Source organism: Panthera tigris, chromosome D4 (assembly GCF_018350195.1).
Source record: "Panthera tigris isolate Pti1 chromosome D4, P.tigris_Pti1_mat1.1, whole genome shotgun sequence".
NCBI lineage: Eukaryota > Metazoa > Chordata > Mammalia > Carnivora > Felidae > Panthera > Panthera tigris.
This window is the reverse complement of record NC_056672.1, coordinates 93,112,922-93,128,227: the sequence shown is the minus strand read 5'-3', so window position 1 is coordinate 93,128,227 and position 15,306 is coordinate 93,112,922. Positions and strand designations below refer to the sequence as shown.

Below are 15,306 nucleotides of genomic sequence, written 5' to 3'. Positions count from 1 at the left end.
CCCCTCGTCACCTGACGGGAAAGGTTGAAAAAAATGAAACAATTGGCCTAAGTTTGGGAAAGGAGTAAAAGTTGGATTTGCAGCAAACAGGTATCTTGTTTGTGGAAAAGTGGAGGGTTTACAAGGTGGACTGGAGCATGTGAGTTGAGACCAGCACAGCCACATGAGGAACTGTGTGCATGTGTGGGGCCCACGCAGCCCAGGGCAGCCTCCTGGTTCCAGCAGCTGGGAGCACCTAGGACGTGGCCCTGCTGTGTCCTACGTGGGATAGGGTGAGTCTTTCCCAGTTGGAAACGAGGGAATGGATGTCTTTCTGTGAACAGTTTAGGGTGCCTTCCCTGGGGAAGCAGCCGGGGGCCACCTGCCCAGCAGGACCTTTTCTTGTGGGCACACAGAGTTGGCTGGGGTAGGCACTGCACCCCCTTGGCATGCCACTGTATATTCTGGCTCCGTTTAGATAGTTTGTAATCCTTTACTGTCATCTTTCATTTGGCTGTTCGTGTCCCAGATTTGGTCTCTGGGGACCCTTTAGTCCTGTCGTGCCATGTGCATTTCTGGCCCGGAGCCCTTGGTCACTCTGCTGGAGCTCCCAGGGTCTTCCCTTTCCGTGCCAGCCTCTCCCTCTCCAGCAGTGAGAACATCTGCTCCTGTCTTGAGCTGTTTGTTTAGGAGTGTGTGCAGCTCCTCCCTCGAGGACCCCCCCACCACCGCAGCGCATTACCCCACACCAAGCCGCTGCCCACCCCCCCCCAGTTCTTCTACTTCCCCCTGTACCTGCCCACGGCTGACGCCCGCATCTTCCCTCCCTCAGCACTTCTGCAAGCCCGTGATCTGTGGGAGGATCTGGGCCCAAGTCTGAGGGCCTTGATCTAAGCACCAGGACACCCCTGTGAATGGCAGAACAGTGGTGGTGGTGGCCAGGGCCAGTACGTGTGCCACCAGCGGCCACGCGATCACTGGGAGCAAGGGGGAGCCAGCTGCTTCCTGTTCTGCAGGGCTCCTCCCTGGTGGGCCCATAGAAAGACCCTCTGCTCACACCCACTCCCCTGGGGGCCTACAGACTTCACCCATGTGCAGCTCCCAGGAGCTCGTGGTGCGTCCCGATGCTTCTCCATCACACGCTGGCTGCTACTGGGCTGACTACCACCGTGTGTGCTCTCCCATAGGCACTGGCCTGGCCTAGATCCCGGGCTTGCTTGGTGCCCTCCAACACAGGGGACCGCTGGCCACTCGGCCCCGTGGGGCGGCTGCTGCCAGCACGCCACCCACCACCACCGTCCTCTCTGTGTCTGTGCTTGGATTTTGTGTAAACGAAGTGTTTTCTGTCCGGCTTCTGTTGCCCGGTGTGGTGTCTGAGGTCTGTGTCCTGTTGACATGTACTTTTTGCTGCAAAGCAGTGTCCCACCCTGCGCCAGGGTGCACTCATCTGTCCTGTTGATGGACATTTGGTTGTTCCCAGCTTGAGGCTGTTCTGGAAATATTTTCATGGCACATGTTTCGTTTCTCTTCGGAACCACTTGACACTGGCATTGCCGGGTCAGAGGGTAGACATATGTTGGATGTGGTTGCCCGTGTGGTTGTACCAGTTCATGGCCCCAGCAGCACACAGCCTGTCACCAGGCGTCAGCACTTGGTGGCTGCACTCGTTCGTTCCACAGGAAATGGCTCTCCTTGTGCTTAGAATTTCCCTGATGACCAGAGATGTTGAGCACCTTTTCGTATGTTCGTGGGCTTATTTTGAACCTTTTTCACTTGCTGTAGAAATGATCACTTTTTAAATTAGCCTTAATGAGAATTATTATAAATTTGTAACTGTGATAATTATACCATGTGTATGTTTTTAAAGGCTCTTTTAGAGATACAGATTCAAATATTAATGGATAAAATGCTGTGTTTGGGATTGGCTTCAAACCTTTTCAGGTGTGTGTGTGTGAACTGATTGTGGCTGGGTGATGGAGGGTGGGGTTCGCCCTTGTGTATCGTGAAATTTTCCACAATAACGTGTGGTTTTAAAATTAGCTCCAAGCAACAGTTTGTTGCTAGATTACTTCTATACAAACCAGACTCCTTTTTAGTTTCTGTTTTGGACCACTGCTCAAACTGTTTTTTGTCTCACACCTTAAAATGTGGACAGTTTCACTTGCCTCGTGCATGAGTCTTTGACTCCAGCATCGTGGGGGTGAGAGAGGCTCTCTGAGTCGGTTTTCCAGGGCTGTTGGTTACTGGAGCCTAAGGTCTCAGCCGGCTCCTTCCAGGGGCAGCCCCAGAGCTCAGGGCTGTAGATGGTCAGAAAGCAAACCAGAGGCTGAGGCCTGGAAAGGCAGAGGACAGCAGACAGGCAGCATCCAAGGGACCTCATCAGTGTCTTCAGCTTGCTTTCTGATATAATTTAGGTTTTACTGAAGCTGACAGCAGCTTCTCTTTACACAGTGGCCCTGGACTGCATCTAGGAGCTACAGTGGTAGGCCGCCTGCATAGTATAAACCCTAGCAATGAAAACATCTGACTTTATGTGAAAGTATGTATGAGTAAATTGTAAATATCTTGGCATTCCAACCTTAAATACTTTGTCTATGACATTTAGCATTAATGTAGCCATGTAATACTTCCTGGATGTCATGTCATACTCATCCCGTGTCCTGCCCAGGTCTGGCCCGCTCAGGAGCACATAGTGAGCCCTTGGCTCTATGGAAGCCCTTCCTGGCCTGCCTGTGGAGGTGGCTGTGGCTTTCTCTGGTGCTCTCATGCCCTGGAAGTAAAAGGAGACTCTGGGACAGGCTCCAGGTTACAGGGCATGTGCCCCTCACACCTGCTGCCTGCAGTGGACTCTAGGAAGGCACCCTATAGAGTTAGGTCCTACCTGCAGGTGACTAGCCAGCCAACCACACTACCCACAGCCCACAGCCCAGAGGGGTTTACAGAAGTAGTGATTTTGAAAATGTGGATCCAAGGTGCTTCGCTTCTTGGTTTAAATGTGTGGTCTCCTTTCTTTCTCTGCCCCCAGGTTGTGACTCGGCTGATTCATCTCTTGGGTGAGAAGATTCTGGGCAGCCTCCAACAGGGAACTGCTTCTGGTATGTCCTTGGGCCTGGCTCCTGGGAGCCCTGCCTACCTCACTGGAGCCCTGCCTGGAGGGAGTGGGGGAAGCGAGGGGAGAAGGGGTGGCAGGAGGGGTGTGGTGGCCAGGGTGGGGCAGCTCTGAGCTGGTGGGGAAGGCGCTGGGGTTTGCTGATATGGGTACTGGCAGCAGGCAGCATGGTAGGGAAGCCCTGGGGCCTCCCCTGTTTTTTGGCCACTGGATGGCACGGATCTGAACCCAGCACTGGGGCAGGTACTTGAGGGAGTCTGGCCTGTCTGAGCGGGTGAAACAATTCCCTGATGCTGGGACTTTTCCTGCCAGCTTATGTGTTCTGTTCTGGTTCTAATTCTGAGAATGTGCGCTTTTAAATACTTGCTAGATCCCCTGTGCTGTTCAACAGCAACTGGTTCCTCCTCACTATTTTGGGACCACCTGCTGCCCCTTGGCCTGCAGCCCCTCTGCCAGAGCCCCTTCATCAGAGCCCTGCACCCACCTGGCCACCCCAGTGCCCTCTGCTCCTCAGCTCCCCTTTCCCACTTCACTTGAATCCCCTGACTCACCCCACACCTCCCTAGCTCTGTCTCCTGTGCCAGGACTATGTCCTCCCCCCGCCCCCCATCCGGTGCAGTGCGCTGGGCACAGTACCGCATCTTGTGGAAGGATGGAGGTGCACAAATGTGCTGGGGGGGACAGCAGAGCAGGGTGGGGCCACCCGAGTCCAGCACAGCTCATCTCCACCAGCTGCATCTGCCAAGACCCTATTTCCAATGCGGTCCCACTGCACGGTCCAGGGTGGACACAGGAGGCGTGTGTCTGTCTGTCTCCCCTCCAAGCACCTGTACAGTTAGGTGGGAAGCAGGTTTCCTGTAGGAGGCACATAGTTGGGTTCTGTGTTTGTCACCCCTTCTGACAGCTTCTTTTTATTTGTGTATAGACCGTCTGCCTTTAATACATTTACTCACATCAGGGTTTATACCTGTCATTTTATTATTTGTTCTCTGCTCTCCCCTCTCATTGTTTTGTTACTTGGATGCCTCCTTCTGTCTTCTTTTGAGCTCCTTCAGCCTTTTTGAGTAATCCGTTCCTATTCATCGGTCGTGGTTCTGGGGTGCGACCTCATACCACATCTTCAGCAGTTGCTGTGGGCTTGCGGTTCCCGCCCCTTCCCGTCCGGCCATCTAGTACCAACACGCTGTCCCTGAGGGCGGGCTGCAGGGGCCTCACCTCCGTTCCAGTCCCATCATTCTCCCTTGTTCTACACACGTTGAAGCCCCTCACACGGTGTCGTAATTTTGGCTTTCAGCCGTCAAACATGATCTTGAAGCTTGAGGGGAGAATCATCTAGAATATTTCCCACTCTGTCACTCTTCATCCTGGTGACCCTTCCCTTCTGTCTGAAGAAGTGCCTTTCGTGATGGTCCTTTCAGGGCAGGTCTGCTGGCTGCGTACTCTCGCAGCTTCCCTTCGTCTTGAGACCCTCTCTCACCTTCATCCTGAAGGCTGTTTTGCTGGATGTGCCACCGTGCTGACGGCCCCTGGGGGCTGTGCCGTCCTCCGGCCGCCACGGCTTCTGCTGCGAAGCCCAGACGTGACTTGTTCCCACATCTCTACACCATCCTTTCTCTCTGGCTGTGTTCAAGCCTTTGTCTTTGTCCTTAATTTTTAGAAACCAAATGCTCGTCTTCTTGAATCTACAGATTTATATCTTTTACCAGACTTGGAAGGTTTTCAGTCTTTATTTCTTCGAATGTTCTTTCAGCTCTTTACTCTTTCTGCTCTTCCGGAAATCCACAGACACAAATGCTAGACCTTCTGTTATTGTCCCAGAGGTCTCTTGGGCATGGTGGGTTTTTTTCCTTCTTCCAGTGTTCAGATTGAGTAGTTTCTTGTGATCTTTCCTCAAGGTCATTGGCTCTTTCCTCTGTCTTCCTGATTCTGCTTTTAAGCCCATCCAGAGAGTTTTTTTTTTTTTTCAGTCATTATATTTCTGCATCGGTGTTACTGGTCGTGATTGTTGTTTGTAGCTGGTTGTGATCACTGCTTTATCATCCTTGTCAAGTAATTCCAAATTCCATGACATGTTGTCACTTTTGTCTGTTGATGTTGCAGGTGAGATTTTCCTGGCTTTTGGTAAACCTGGTTATTTTGGATTATATCCTGTATTTTGGGCGTGATGTCATGACACGCTGGTTCTCATTTAAATCTTCTGTTATAACAGACTGTCGGCGTGCTTATGTTCGCAGAGCATGTCCTGGCCCTGACAGTTTGAATGTTAATTTAATTCTCCAGGCCTTTGCGCTGTTCCTGCGGTCTGCCCTACTCGTGTGCTCCCTAGAGCCACTGTGGAGGCAGGCTGGCTGCTGTTCTGTACTATATTCTGTTCTCAGAGCCTCTGCTGTGCGATTCTGGCTGGTTTTGTGCGTAGGCCACTTGGCGGTGAGCCCAGGACTTCACGCTAGGTTTAGAGATTTCCTTCTCCCCCCCTCTTCTCTCTGTGATTTCCCCACTCTGGTGGGCGTGCACCCCTACTTGCCAGTGCAGGGTGTGGAGAGTTGGAGGGCTCCAGCCCACTGTGTGTGTAGCCCCAGGCAGGTGTTTGCTTAGTGCCAGGGGCCCTGGAAAATATCCCTGGAGGCAGCACCTGGCTGGGAGGGATGGATGGACCCTGCCTGGCTGGGGAGGTGGGGAGGGGCAGGGACGCCACAGCTTTGGTGGCGCTGATGAGGTGGTTCCCAGGGGTCCGGGACCCAGCCAGTGGGCCCTGCTCTCTGCACCCTTCTCAGCCTCCTTGGGGCAGGCAGGTGGGGCATCCTGCTCGTCTCCCTTTCAGCCAGAACCAGGACCTCCCAGTGCCTCCGGTGGAGGCAGAGAAGGCCACGCAAAGCTAGCGAGAGGGTCCCCTTTGGTTCAGCCTCAGACAGAGGATGCTGATGTCAGAGGTTGCTGGGAAAGACACAGAGGAGGGGGCTTCCCAGAGGAGAAGCTTCAGGGAAACTGGCACAAAGGGGCCTCTCTGCCACCCTGTGTGCAGACAGTGACCAGCTCGCAGCCCTTGTGTTTCCCTGCCCCAGATTAGCTCTGAGCCGCCCCCTCTCTCTGCTGTCCTACATCCCCTCGCTCTGGCTTCTGGGTCAGGCCGCGCCAGGACCCACACTCCACTGCTCAAGAACCGCCACTCCTCACCCGGGGCAAGATGAGCAGAGTCAGAAATGGACTCTGTTTTGGAGGAGCTGGGCCCTCTGGTGTGGCCTGTGCAGACGCTTGGCTGTGCACGTCAGGGGTCGGGGCGTGGCAGGCAGCTGGCTGGGCAACAAGCAGTCAGGGAGCCAGCAAGAGAGCCCTCGGCGTGTCCAGTCTATGGGAGACCCGAGTCTGCCTGGGATGTGGCTGGCGGGAGGGAGAGGCTGCCCCCCTTGGCTGCCTCCGTGAAAATAGGAGGTGCCGTTGGCCGTGTAGTGACTGTTGTTGGAAATAAACTTCCAGAGACCCTCTGACTAATGACCTTGTGGGTCAGCACATCTGCTGCCTCCTTCCCTGCCGCTGCGGGGGCCCCAGGGAGGCACTTCTGGAGGACAGAGAGTCCGTGGCCTCAGGGACCGGAAGTTCTACCTGCACTGGCTTGTCCACCCCCTCCCCCTCCCCCACCCCTGCCCCCAGTCGTTCTTACTGCAGGAGGTGGGCCTCACATGGCAGAGCATTTTAACTCCGGGCCTCGTGCTTTCTCCTGTGTGCTGTGTCTGTCTTCTCAGTCTCCCCTGAGGCTCGTGTGTGTGAAACGCAAGGTGCTCACGGTGTGGGCTGGTACTCCAGCGGAGAGGCAGGGTGGTCCTTGGGTGGGCAGGAGAAGTTCGGACTGTGCGGGCCTGGAGCAAGCCCCGGTGCCCTTTCCTCTCTCCCAGGCCCCCGTGCCCTGGTGCCATCTAGAAACAATTAGGCACACCTCCAGACTGCCCGGGAGCCGCCCAGCCCCTCAGGCCTACTCACGACCCTGTGTTTTGCAGGTCACCAGTTTGGGCTACACACTGCAGGCAGCAAGTGGGACTCGGGGAACCCTGCCAGCAACCTCTCCACGGTGGCGGTCATGCCTGTGTCGGAGGATGTGCCCCTCACCGCCTTTGCCCTGGAGCTCAAGCACGCCCTCGGTGCCATCGGTGAGTCCTGCCCGAGGCCACCTGGGATCTGCTCAAGCCCTCCTCTTCTTGCTTCTTGGTCCTTCCGGTTCCTTCTGCAAGTGCAGTTAGTGTCGTCCTCACAGCTAAGCCTTGGGCGGGGGGTGCGGGGAGGGGGTGCTCGGGAGAGGACAGGAGCGGAAGAGCATCCACCAGGAGTTTTCTGAGGGTCTTGATGGCAGACGCTGTGTCACGGGAGCCTGTGTCACCCGCCCCTTGCAGCTGCTCCTCCGGCATGGTTGGGGGCTCCCTGTGTGGAGGCGACTCTGTGGCTGCAGGAGCTGGCTGACAGCGTGGAAAATGCCCTCAGTTGAGGTCAGGGAGCTTGGGTAGTGTTTCCAGATTCCTGACAGCTGTTAAGCTTTAGAATTCAAAAACAAGGAGTTGAAATTCCTGAGAACTCTTAGGAACTCCCCAAATCATAAAGTGTTATGTATTCTTAACACTTTATTTGTAAGTTTTCATATAATTGTGAGTAACTATAGTAATAGTAAATCGATTTTCTGTGATATGGTAATGCTGAAAATTTCAGGGGTTGTCTTTATTTTTTTTAATTATTTTTTAATTTTAATTTTATTTTTGAAAGAACACAAGCGGGGATGGGCGGGGGCGCAGAGAGAGAGGGGGACAGAGGATCTGAGGTGGGTTCTGAGCTGTCACCACAGAGCCCGACACAAGGCTTGAAATCATGAACTGTGAGATCATGACCTGAGCTAAAGTCGGATGCTTAACCCACTGAGCCACCCAGGTGCCCCGGGGTTGTCTTTTAAAGAATGACATGAGAATAAATGCAGTGAGCATTAGATCACTGTCATGAAACAACGTGAGAAAGGTGTATGTTTTAATACCACGTGGAAAGGTTCTCTACTCGATGTAGACATTTGACAATAGAAAGCATTAAATAAATACCAAATAAAAAAGATTACTAAAGTTGGAAGGTTCTACTATAAGTACTTAAAACTTATTCTGAAGACAAAATTGTAAAATACAGAAGGCATTCATTGCCCTGTCAGTCTTGATCTTTGTTTCGTAACAAATACTCCAGATGTGGGGAACCCCATTCATCTCCCGTTGGCGTTGCACACACAGAGCATCTCCAAGTTGTATAGCAGGGATATCTTGCTTTCCTAAAAGCTTATTCCCTTTCTTAAAAACAAAAACAAAAACAAAAACTTTATTTTGTAATAATTACAGATTCCGAGGAAGTTGCAGATAGTAGAAAGGACCATGTACCATTCCCCCAGGTTATGTAACTGTCGCACCCAGTCAGGATAAGGAGATAGACATTTGTGGGGTCTGTGGGCCTTCAGGTGTCACTGGCTGTGACATGTGTATGCATGGGTGCATGTGCTCTGTGCCACTGTGGCTCCCATGTGTTCCTGCTGCCACCTCCAGGTACAGACCCCTCCCGCCCCCTGCTGCCCCTCCAGGTACAGACACCCCCACACCCCTCCAGATAGACTCTCACCAACACCATCCCCTGCCCTTCCAGGTACAGACCCCCGCCCCTTGCCCCTCCACAGCTCTGCTCTGGCAGCTTCTGTTTCATCATTCTGAGAGTATCATAAAAATGGAGTCCTACGCAGATGACCTCTGGATACTGGCTCTCTAGGCTCAGATGGTGCCACCTGTCTGTAGTTTGCTCCCTTTCACTGTGGAGACATAGCCTGAATGTACTTGGTTGCTTCACCTGTTGAAGGATATTTGGGTTTCTTCTGGTTTGGGGGTTTTGTGAATAAAGCTCTGTGACCTTTTGTGTCAAGGATTTTGTATACTTGTGAGTGTCCATTTCTCTGGAAAGACGTCTCGGCATGTGGTGAGTGTGATAGATGTGTGTGCAGTCCTGAAGAGCTGCTGACCCTTCTAGAAGGCGGCTCTTCCTCGTCCTTGCCAGCCCTGGGAGCTGCCGTTGGTTTTTATGTCTGCTGCTCTGATGGGTGGGTAGTGAGAGCACATCACGGTTTCCATTTGGGTTCTCTAGTGGTTCACGACCCTCAGTGTCTCTTCCTATGCTTCCTTACCATGTGTGGGTCCTCTCTGCTCAAGTATCTGTTCATAACTTCTTATCTTTTGCTCCTTTTTGAGTGAGTTGTTTATTTTCTTACTGTTGAGTTTTGAGAATTCTTTTGAATGTTTGTTTATTTTTGAGAGAGAGAAAGAGCACAAGCAGGGGAGGGGCAGAGAGAGAGGGAGACACAGAATCTGAAGCAGGCTCCAGGCTCTGAGCTGTCAGCACAGAGCCCAACATGGGGCTTGAGCTGAGGCACCGTGAGATCATGACCTGAGCCTTAAGCAGGACGCTTAACCAACTGAGCCACCCAGGTGCCCTAAGTTTTGAGAATTCTTTATGTACTCCAGATATGGGTCCTTTGCCGGGTCTGTGGTTTGCAGACGCGCTGCTCCCTCCTCTGCTGCTTCCCGGCTTTCACAGGCAGAACTGTCAATTTTGATGAAGTCCAGTTTATCAGTGTTTTTCTTTTATGGACTATGTTTTCAGTATCATTTCTAAAAATTCTGCACCTAGCCCTAGGGCCTAGATTTTCTCCTGTGTCTTTTCAAAAGACTTGAAGTTGGGGCACCTAGGTGGCTCAGTCAGTTAAGCATCGACTTGATCTCAGCTCGGGTCATGATCTCATGATATCATGGTCTGTGGGTTCGAGCCCCGCGTCTGGCTCTGTGCTGACAGCATGGAGCCTGCTTGGGATTCTGTCTCTCTGCTTCTATCCCCCTCGTGCTCTCTGTCTCTCTCTCTCTCAAAAATAAATAAATAAACTTAAAAAAAACCAAAAGGCTTACAAAAGTTTTACGTTTAAATTTATGATCTGTTTTGGAGCTAATTTTTGTAAAAGGTGTGAAGTTTAGGTAGAGGTTTAATTTTTTGCTTATGGATATCCAGTTGCCCCACCATCATTTGTTGAAAAACTCCATTCTTCCATTGAGTGGTCTTGGCACCCTCCTGAAAATCATTTTATCCATGTGAGGGTTCGTTTCTGGGCCATTCTGTCTTCATGCCAGCACCGCGCTGTGTTGATTACGGTAGCTCTGTAGTAGGTTTTGAAGTCAGGAAGTGTGCTTTGTTCCTTTTTTATTTTTCCTTTGACAGAAAGAGAGGGCGTAAGTGAGTGAGGGGCAGAGAGAGAGAGAGAGAGAGAGAGAGTGCAAGTGAGTGAGGGGCAGAGAGAGAGAAAGAGAGAAGTGGGGCTTGAACTCACTCGATGTGGGGCTCAAACTCAGGAACCGTGAAATCATGATCTGAGCGGAAGTCAGATGCTTAACACACCTGAGCCACGCAGGTGGCCTCCAGCTGTGTTCTTTTGCAGGGTTGTTTTGGCTGTTCAGCGTCCCTTGAGATCCGCAGGAGTTTCAGGACGTGCTTTTCTATTTCTGTGAGAAACTCGTTGGGATTCTGACAGGGATTGCGCTGGATCTGTGGTTCACTCTGGGCGGTACTGGCATTGTGACAATATTCACTCGTCCAACCCATGAACGCAGGACATGTTCCCATGTTCTTAAGTCAATTCTTTAATCTCTTTCAGCAATGTTTTGTGGTTTTCAGTGTACAAGTTTAAGTTTATTCCTAATATTTTACTTAACAAATTTTTTTTTAACATTTATTTAATTTTGAGAGACAGAATACAAATGGGGGACAGGGCAGAGAGAGAGGGACACACAGAATCCAAGGCAGGCTCCAGGCTCTGAGCTGTCAGCATAGAGCCCAACGTGAGGCTCGAACTCATGAACTGTGAGATCATGACCTGAGCCGAAGTTGGACGCTTAACCAACTGAGCCACCCAGGTGCCCAGTGTTTTACTCTTTTTGATCCTGTTGTAAATGGAATTGTTTTCTTAACCTCTTCCTTAACCTCTGTCACTGTATAGGAAGAGAACTGACTTTTGTGTGTTGTTTTTGTGTCCTGCTGCTTCTCTTATTAGTTGTAACGGTTTTGGGTGGACTTTTTAGGATGTTCTACATATAAGATCATGTTGTTTCTGAGCTAAGATAATGTTACCTGTTCTCTTCCAATTTTGATGTCTTATATATTTTTTTCTCACCTAACTGCTCTGGCTGGGACTTCCAGCACAACGTTGAATAGAAGTGGTGAGAGCGGTCGCCCTTTCTTGTTCCTGGTCTTAGGGGAAAGCTTTCTCATGCCACTGGTGTGATGTCAGCTCAGGTTTATATGTATGGCCTTTAATATACTGAGGAAGTTTCTTTCTATTCATAGTTGTTTTTTTATTTTTTTAAGATTTTACTTTTGAGTCATCTCTACACCCAACGTGGGGCTTGAACGCACAACCTGGAGTTCAAGAGTCGCACGTTCCACCAACCAAGCCAGCTGGGAGCCCCTGCTTCTTTTTATTTCTGTAAAATCAGTAATGTCCCCCTGCTGTCATTTCTGATTTTAGTGATTTGAGTCTTCTCTTTTTTTTCCTTTATTCATCTAGCTGAAGGTTTGTCAGTTTTGTTGATTCTCTCAAAAAAAGACTTCTGGTTTCATTGATTTTCTCTATTGTGTTTCTATTCTTTTCATTTATCTCTGTTCTAATCTCTTATTTCATTCCTCTGTCTGCTCTGGGTTTAGTTGGTACTCTCCCAAGGTATAATGTTAGGTCCTTGATCTGTGCATTTGCACGTTTATAGTTTTGGGTCCCCTCTTCTTTCCTGGTGAGCTGCCCCTGGAGTTTGGAATGTTGTGTTTATGTTTTCACTGGTCCCAGGGTATTTTTTTAATCTCTTCTGCAGTTTCTTCTTAGACCTGTGGGTAGTTCAGGGCTGTTTTCTAATCTCCACATATTTGTGAATCTTCTGGTTCTCCTGTTACTAATTTCTAGTTTCATGCCATTGTGACTAGAAAAGATACTTGTAGGGTTCAGTCTTAAAGTTTATTAAGACTTGTTTTGTGGCCTCACATACAGTGTGTCCTAGAGAATGTTGTGAAGTTTTTTGTTGTTATTGTTAAGTAAGCTCCATGCTCGTCGTGGGGATCGAACTCACAACCTTGAGGTCAAGAGTCGCACACTCCACCGACTGAGCCAGCCAGGCGCCCGTGGATAAAGTCCTGGAGAATGTTCTGGGAAGGTGTGTGGCCTGTTCTTCTGGGTGGTTAGTCTTGCCTCTGTGCCCTTTGGTGAGTGTGCAGTGGTGTCTCGTTATGGCTTTAATTTGTATTTCCCACTGACTGAGAAGTTTGTTTATTGGCCGTGGAGACACCCTCTTCTGTAAGTGCCTGTCAAGTCACCCAGTATCTTTATTGGGTTGCCATCTTTTCCTTGTTGATGGGTATTTTTTTGTGTAATCTCAGTACAGTTCCTTTTTTGGATGCTAATATTGCAGGTATCTTTTCCCGTCTGTGGCCTGCTTTTTTATTCGTTTAATGATGTCTTTTGACAAACAGAAGTTCTTAATTCTAATGCAGACCAATTTACCACATTTTTTCTTAAAAAAATTTTTTTTCAATGTTTATTTATTTGTGAGAGAGAGAGACAGAGACAGAGTGTGAGCAGGGGAGGGGCAGAGAGAGAGGGAGACAGAGAATCCGAAGCAGGCTCCAGGCTCCCAGCTGTCAGCCCAGAGCCCTAAGCAGGTTTGAACCCATGAGCCGTGAGATCATGACCTGAGCCAAAGTTGGACATTTAACCGACTGAGCCACCCAGGCGCCCCCAAATTTTCTTTTTTTAAAAAAAAATTTTATTTAATTTATTTTTGTAATTTACATCCAAGTTAGTTAAATAGTGCAACAGTGATTTCAGGAGTAGATTCCTTAATGCCCCTTACCCATTGAGCCCATCCCCCCCTCCCACAACCCCTCTAGTAACCCTCTGTTTGTTCTATTTAAGAGTCTCTTATGTTTTGTCCCCCTCCCTGTTTATTATTTTTGCTTCCCTTCCCTTATGTTCGTCTGTTTTGTATCTTAAAGTCCTCATACGAGTGAAGTCATATGATATTTGTCTTTCTCTAACTGACTAATTTTGCTTAGCATAATACTCTCTAGTTCCATCCACGTAGCTGCAAATGGCAAGCTTTCGTTCTTTTTGATTGCTGAGTAATACTCCATCATGTATATATACCACATCTTTATCCATTCATCTGTCAGTGGACATTTGGGCTCTTTCCATACTTTGGCTATTGTCGATGGCGCTGCTATAAACATGGGGGTGCACGTGCCCCTTCGAAACAGCACACCTGTATCCCTTGGATAAATACCTAGTAGGGCAATTGCTGGGTCATAGGGTAGTTCTATTTTTAGTTTTTTGAGGAACCTCCAGACTGTTTTCCAGAGTGGCTGCACCAGCTTGCGTTGCCACCAACAGTGCGAAAGAGATCCTCTTTCTCCGCATCCTCGCCAACATCTGTTGTTGCCTGAGTTGTTAACGTGAGCCATTCTGACAGGTGTGAGGTGGTATCTCCTTGTGGTTTTGATGTGTATTTCCCTGATGATGAGTGATGTCGAGCATTTTTTCATGTGTCGGTTGACCATCTGGATGTCTTCTTTGGAGAAGTAACTATTCATGTCTTTTGCCCATTTCTTCACTGGATTATTTGTTTTTTGGGTGTTGAGTTTGATAAGTTCTTTACAGATTTTGGATACTAACCCTTTATCTGATACGTCATTTACAAATATCTTCTCCCATTCCGTCAGTTGCCTTTTAGTTTTGCTGATTGTTTCCTTCGCCCAAATTTTTTTCTTATATTGTTACTGTTTTTTTGTGTTTTACCGAAGGAATTTCATCCTGCCCCCAAATCATGAAGATGTTCTTCTAAACACTTCATGCTTTTACCTTTCCTTTTCAGTTCACAATCCATTTAGGGTTGCTTTGGGTTATAATACAAGATAGAAGTCAAGATTCACTTTGTCTTCAGCGACCCAGAACCCTCCTTTAGAGAGACTTGAACTTGGCCCGCTGCTGTGCTGACACCTTTGCCAAAAGTCAGGTGCCCAGGCTTGTGTAGGCTGCCTTCTCTTCTGGAGGAAGATTCTAGGCTGATGGCCATTTTCTTCTAGCACTTGGAGGTTTTCATCTCCTCAGCTTCCAGTGTTTGGGAAGAAGGCTGTCCAGCAGCCAGGCCAGCAGTGACTGTCCAGGCCAGAGGGGGAGCAGCAGTCTGGCTGGATGCCTACTTCAGCTGTGCCCCACAGAGCCACAGACCCAAGTGCAGATGAACCACCCTGTTTCCCCTCCCTTCCTGGACCTGCCCACTGCCTGGCCATAAGCAGACCCCTCCCAGGGACAGGGTCGGTCACCACACTCCCGACTGGCCGTAGCCGTAGCCTGTGCTGTGGGAGACCAGGGTCTCCTCAGAGCCCCCTGAGTCCAGGCAGGGGTGTCTACAAGGAGACATGCACTAGTGGGCAGGCAGAGCCCAGCCTGGGGTCCCCGGAGGGCCTCAGGGCTGGGCTCTTCGGTGTTCCTGCAGCCAGACACAGCCTGCGCGTCACATCACGTCCTGCCTGTCCAGGAGGCGGTCGAGACGTGTCGCTGCAGTGCGCACAGCAGGGCCCACCCTTGCAGGCGCATGATGCAGCCCAGCCCCAAGAGGTCTCCCCTCCTCCATCGGGCCCGTGCCGGTGACCAACTAGAGCTGGTAGCAGGAGTGCAGGCCCCCAACCTGACCCGCTCTTCTGTCACTTAAGTCCGAGCTGTCCATGCGTGCCCATGGCTCATACCAGATAGCCATATCTTAGTAGGGACACCATCATCGTAGGACACACCCCCTATTTTGGGTGCCTCTAGAAGAGCAGATGCTGCCAGTTAAAATACGATGCGGTGATTTCTTAGCTCTCACCTTTTAACTGTCTGGTCTTGGAGAGCTCTGTACAAGCACAGGAATGAGAAGAAAGCCCTCAGGACTCCTGGGTCTTCTCCATCCCTGGGTTGTGGGTGCTCATCTGCGGCCCCCAGTGCATGTGAGCCCCTGGTGACCTTTCTGCGGACCCTGATGCTGGGCCTCCTGGTTGGGCGGGCCCTGACACCTGTGTCCATGTAGACATCGTAGATGAAAGATGCATGCTGATTTCAGAGACAACAAAATGTGAAAAGAAGCATCTCCACATGCGTG

General features: G+C 50.2%; 1 protein-coding gene across 5 annotated transcripts in view; it reads left to right on the top strand.

The window, feature by feature from the left end:
- Positions 1 to 15,306, top strand: part of PNPLA7 (patatin like phospholipase domain containing 7) — a 63,194-nt gene that overhangs the window by 31,710 nt on the left and 16,178 nt on the right. For all 5 annotated transcript variants that reach the window (XM_042963419.1, XM_042963421.1, XM_042963420.1 and 2 more), the window contains 2 exons: positions 3,005 to 3,074; positions 7,081 to 7,230. In XM_042963419.1, the coding sequence (XP_042819353.1) occupies positions 3,005 to 3,074; positions 7,081 to 7,230 (220 nt within the window). The remainder of the gene's footprint in view (positions 1 to 3,004; positions 3,075 to 7,080; positions 7,231 to 15,306) is intronic.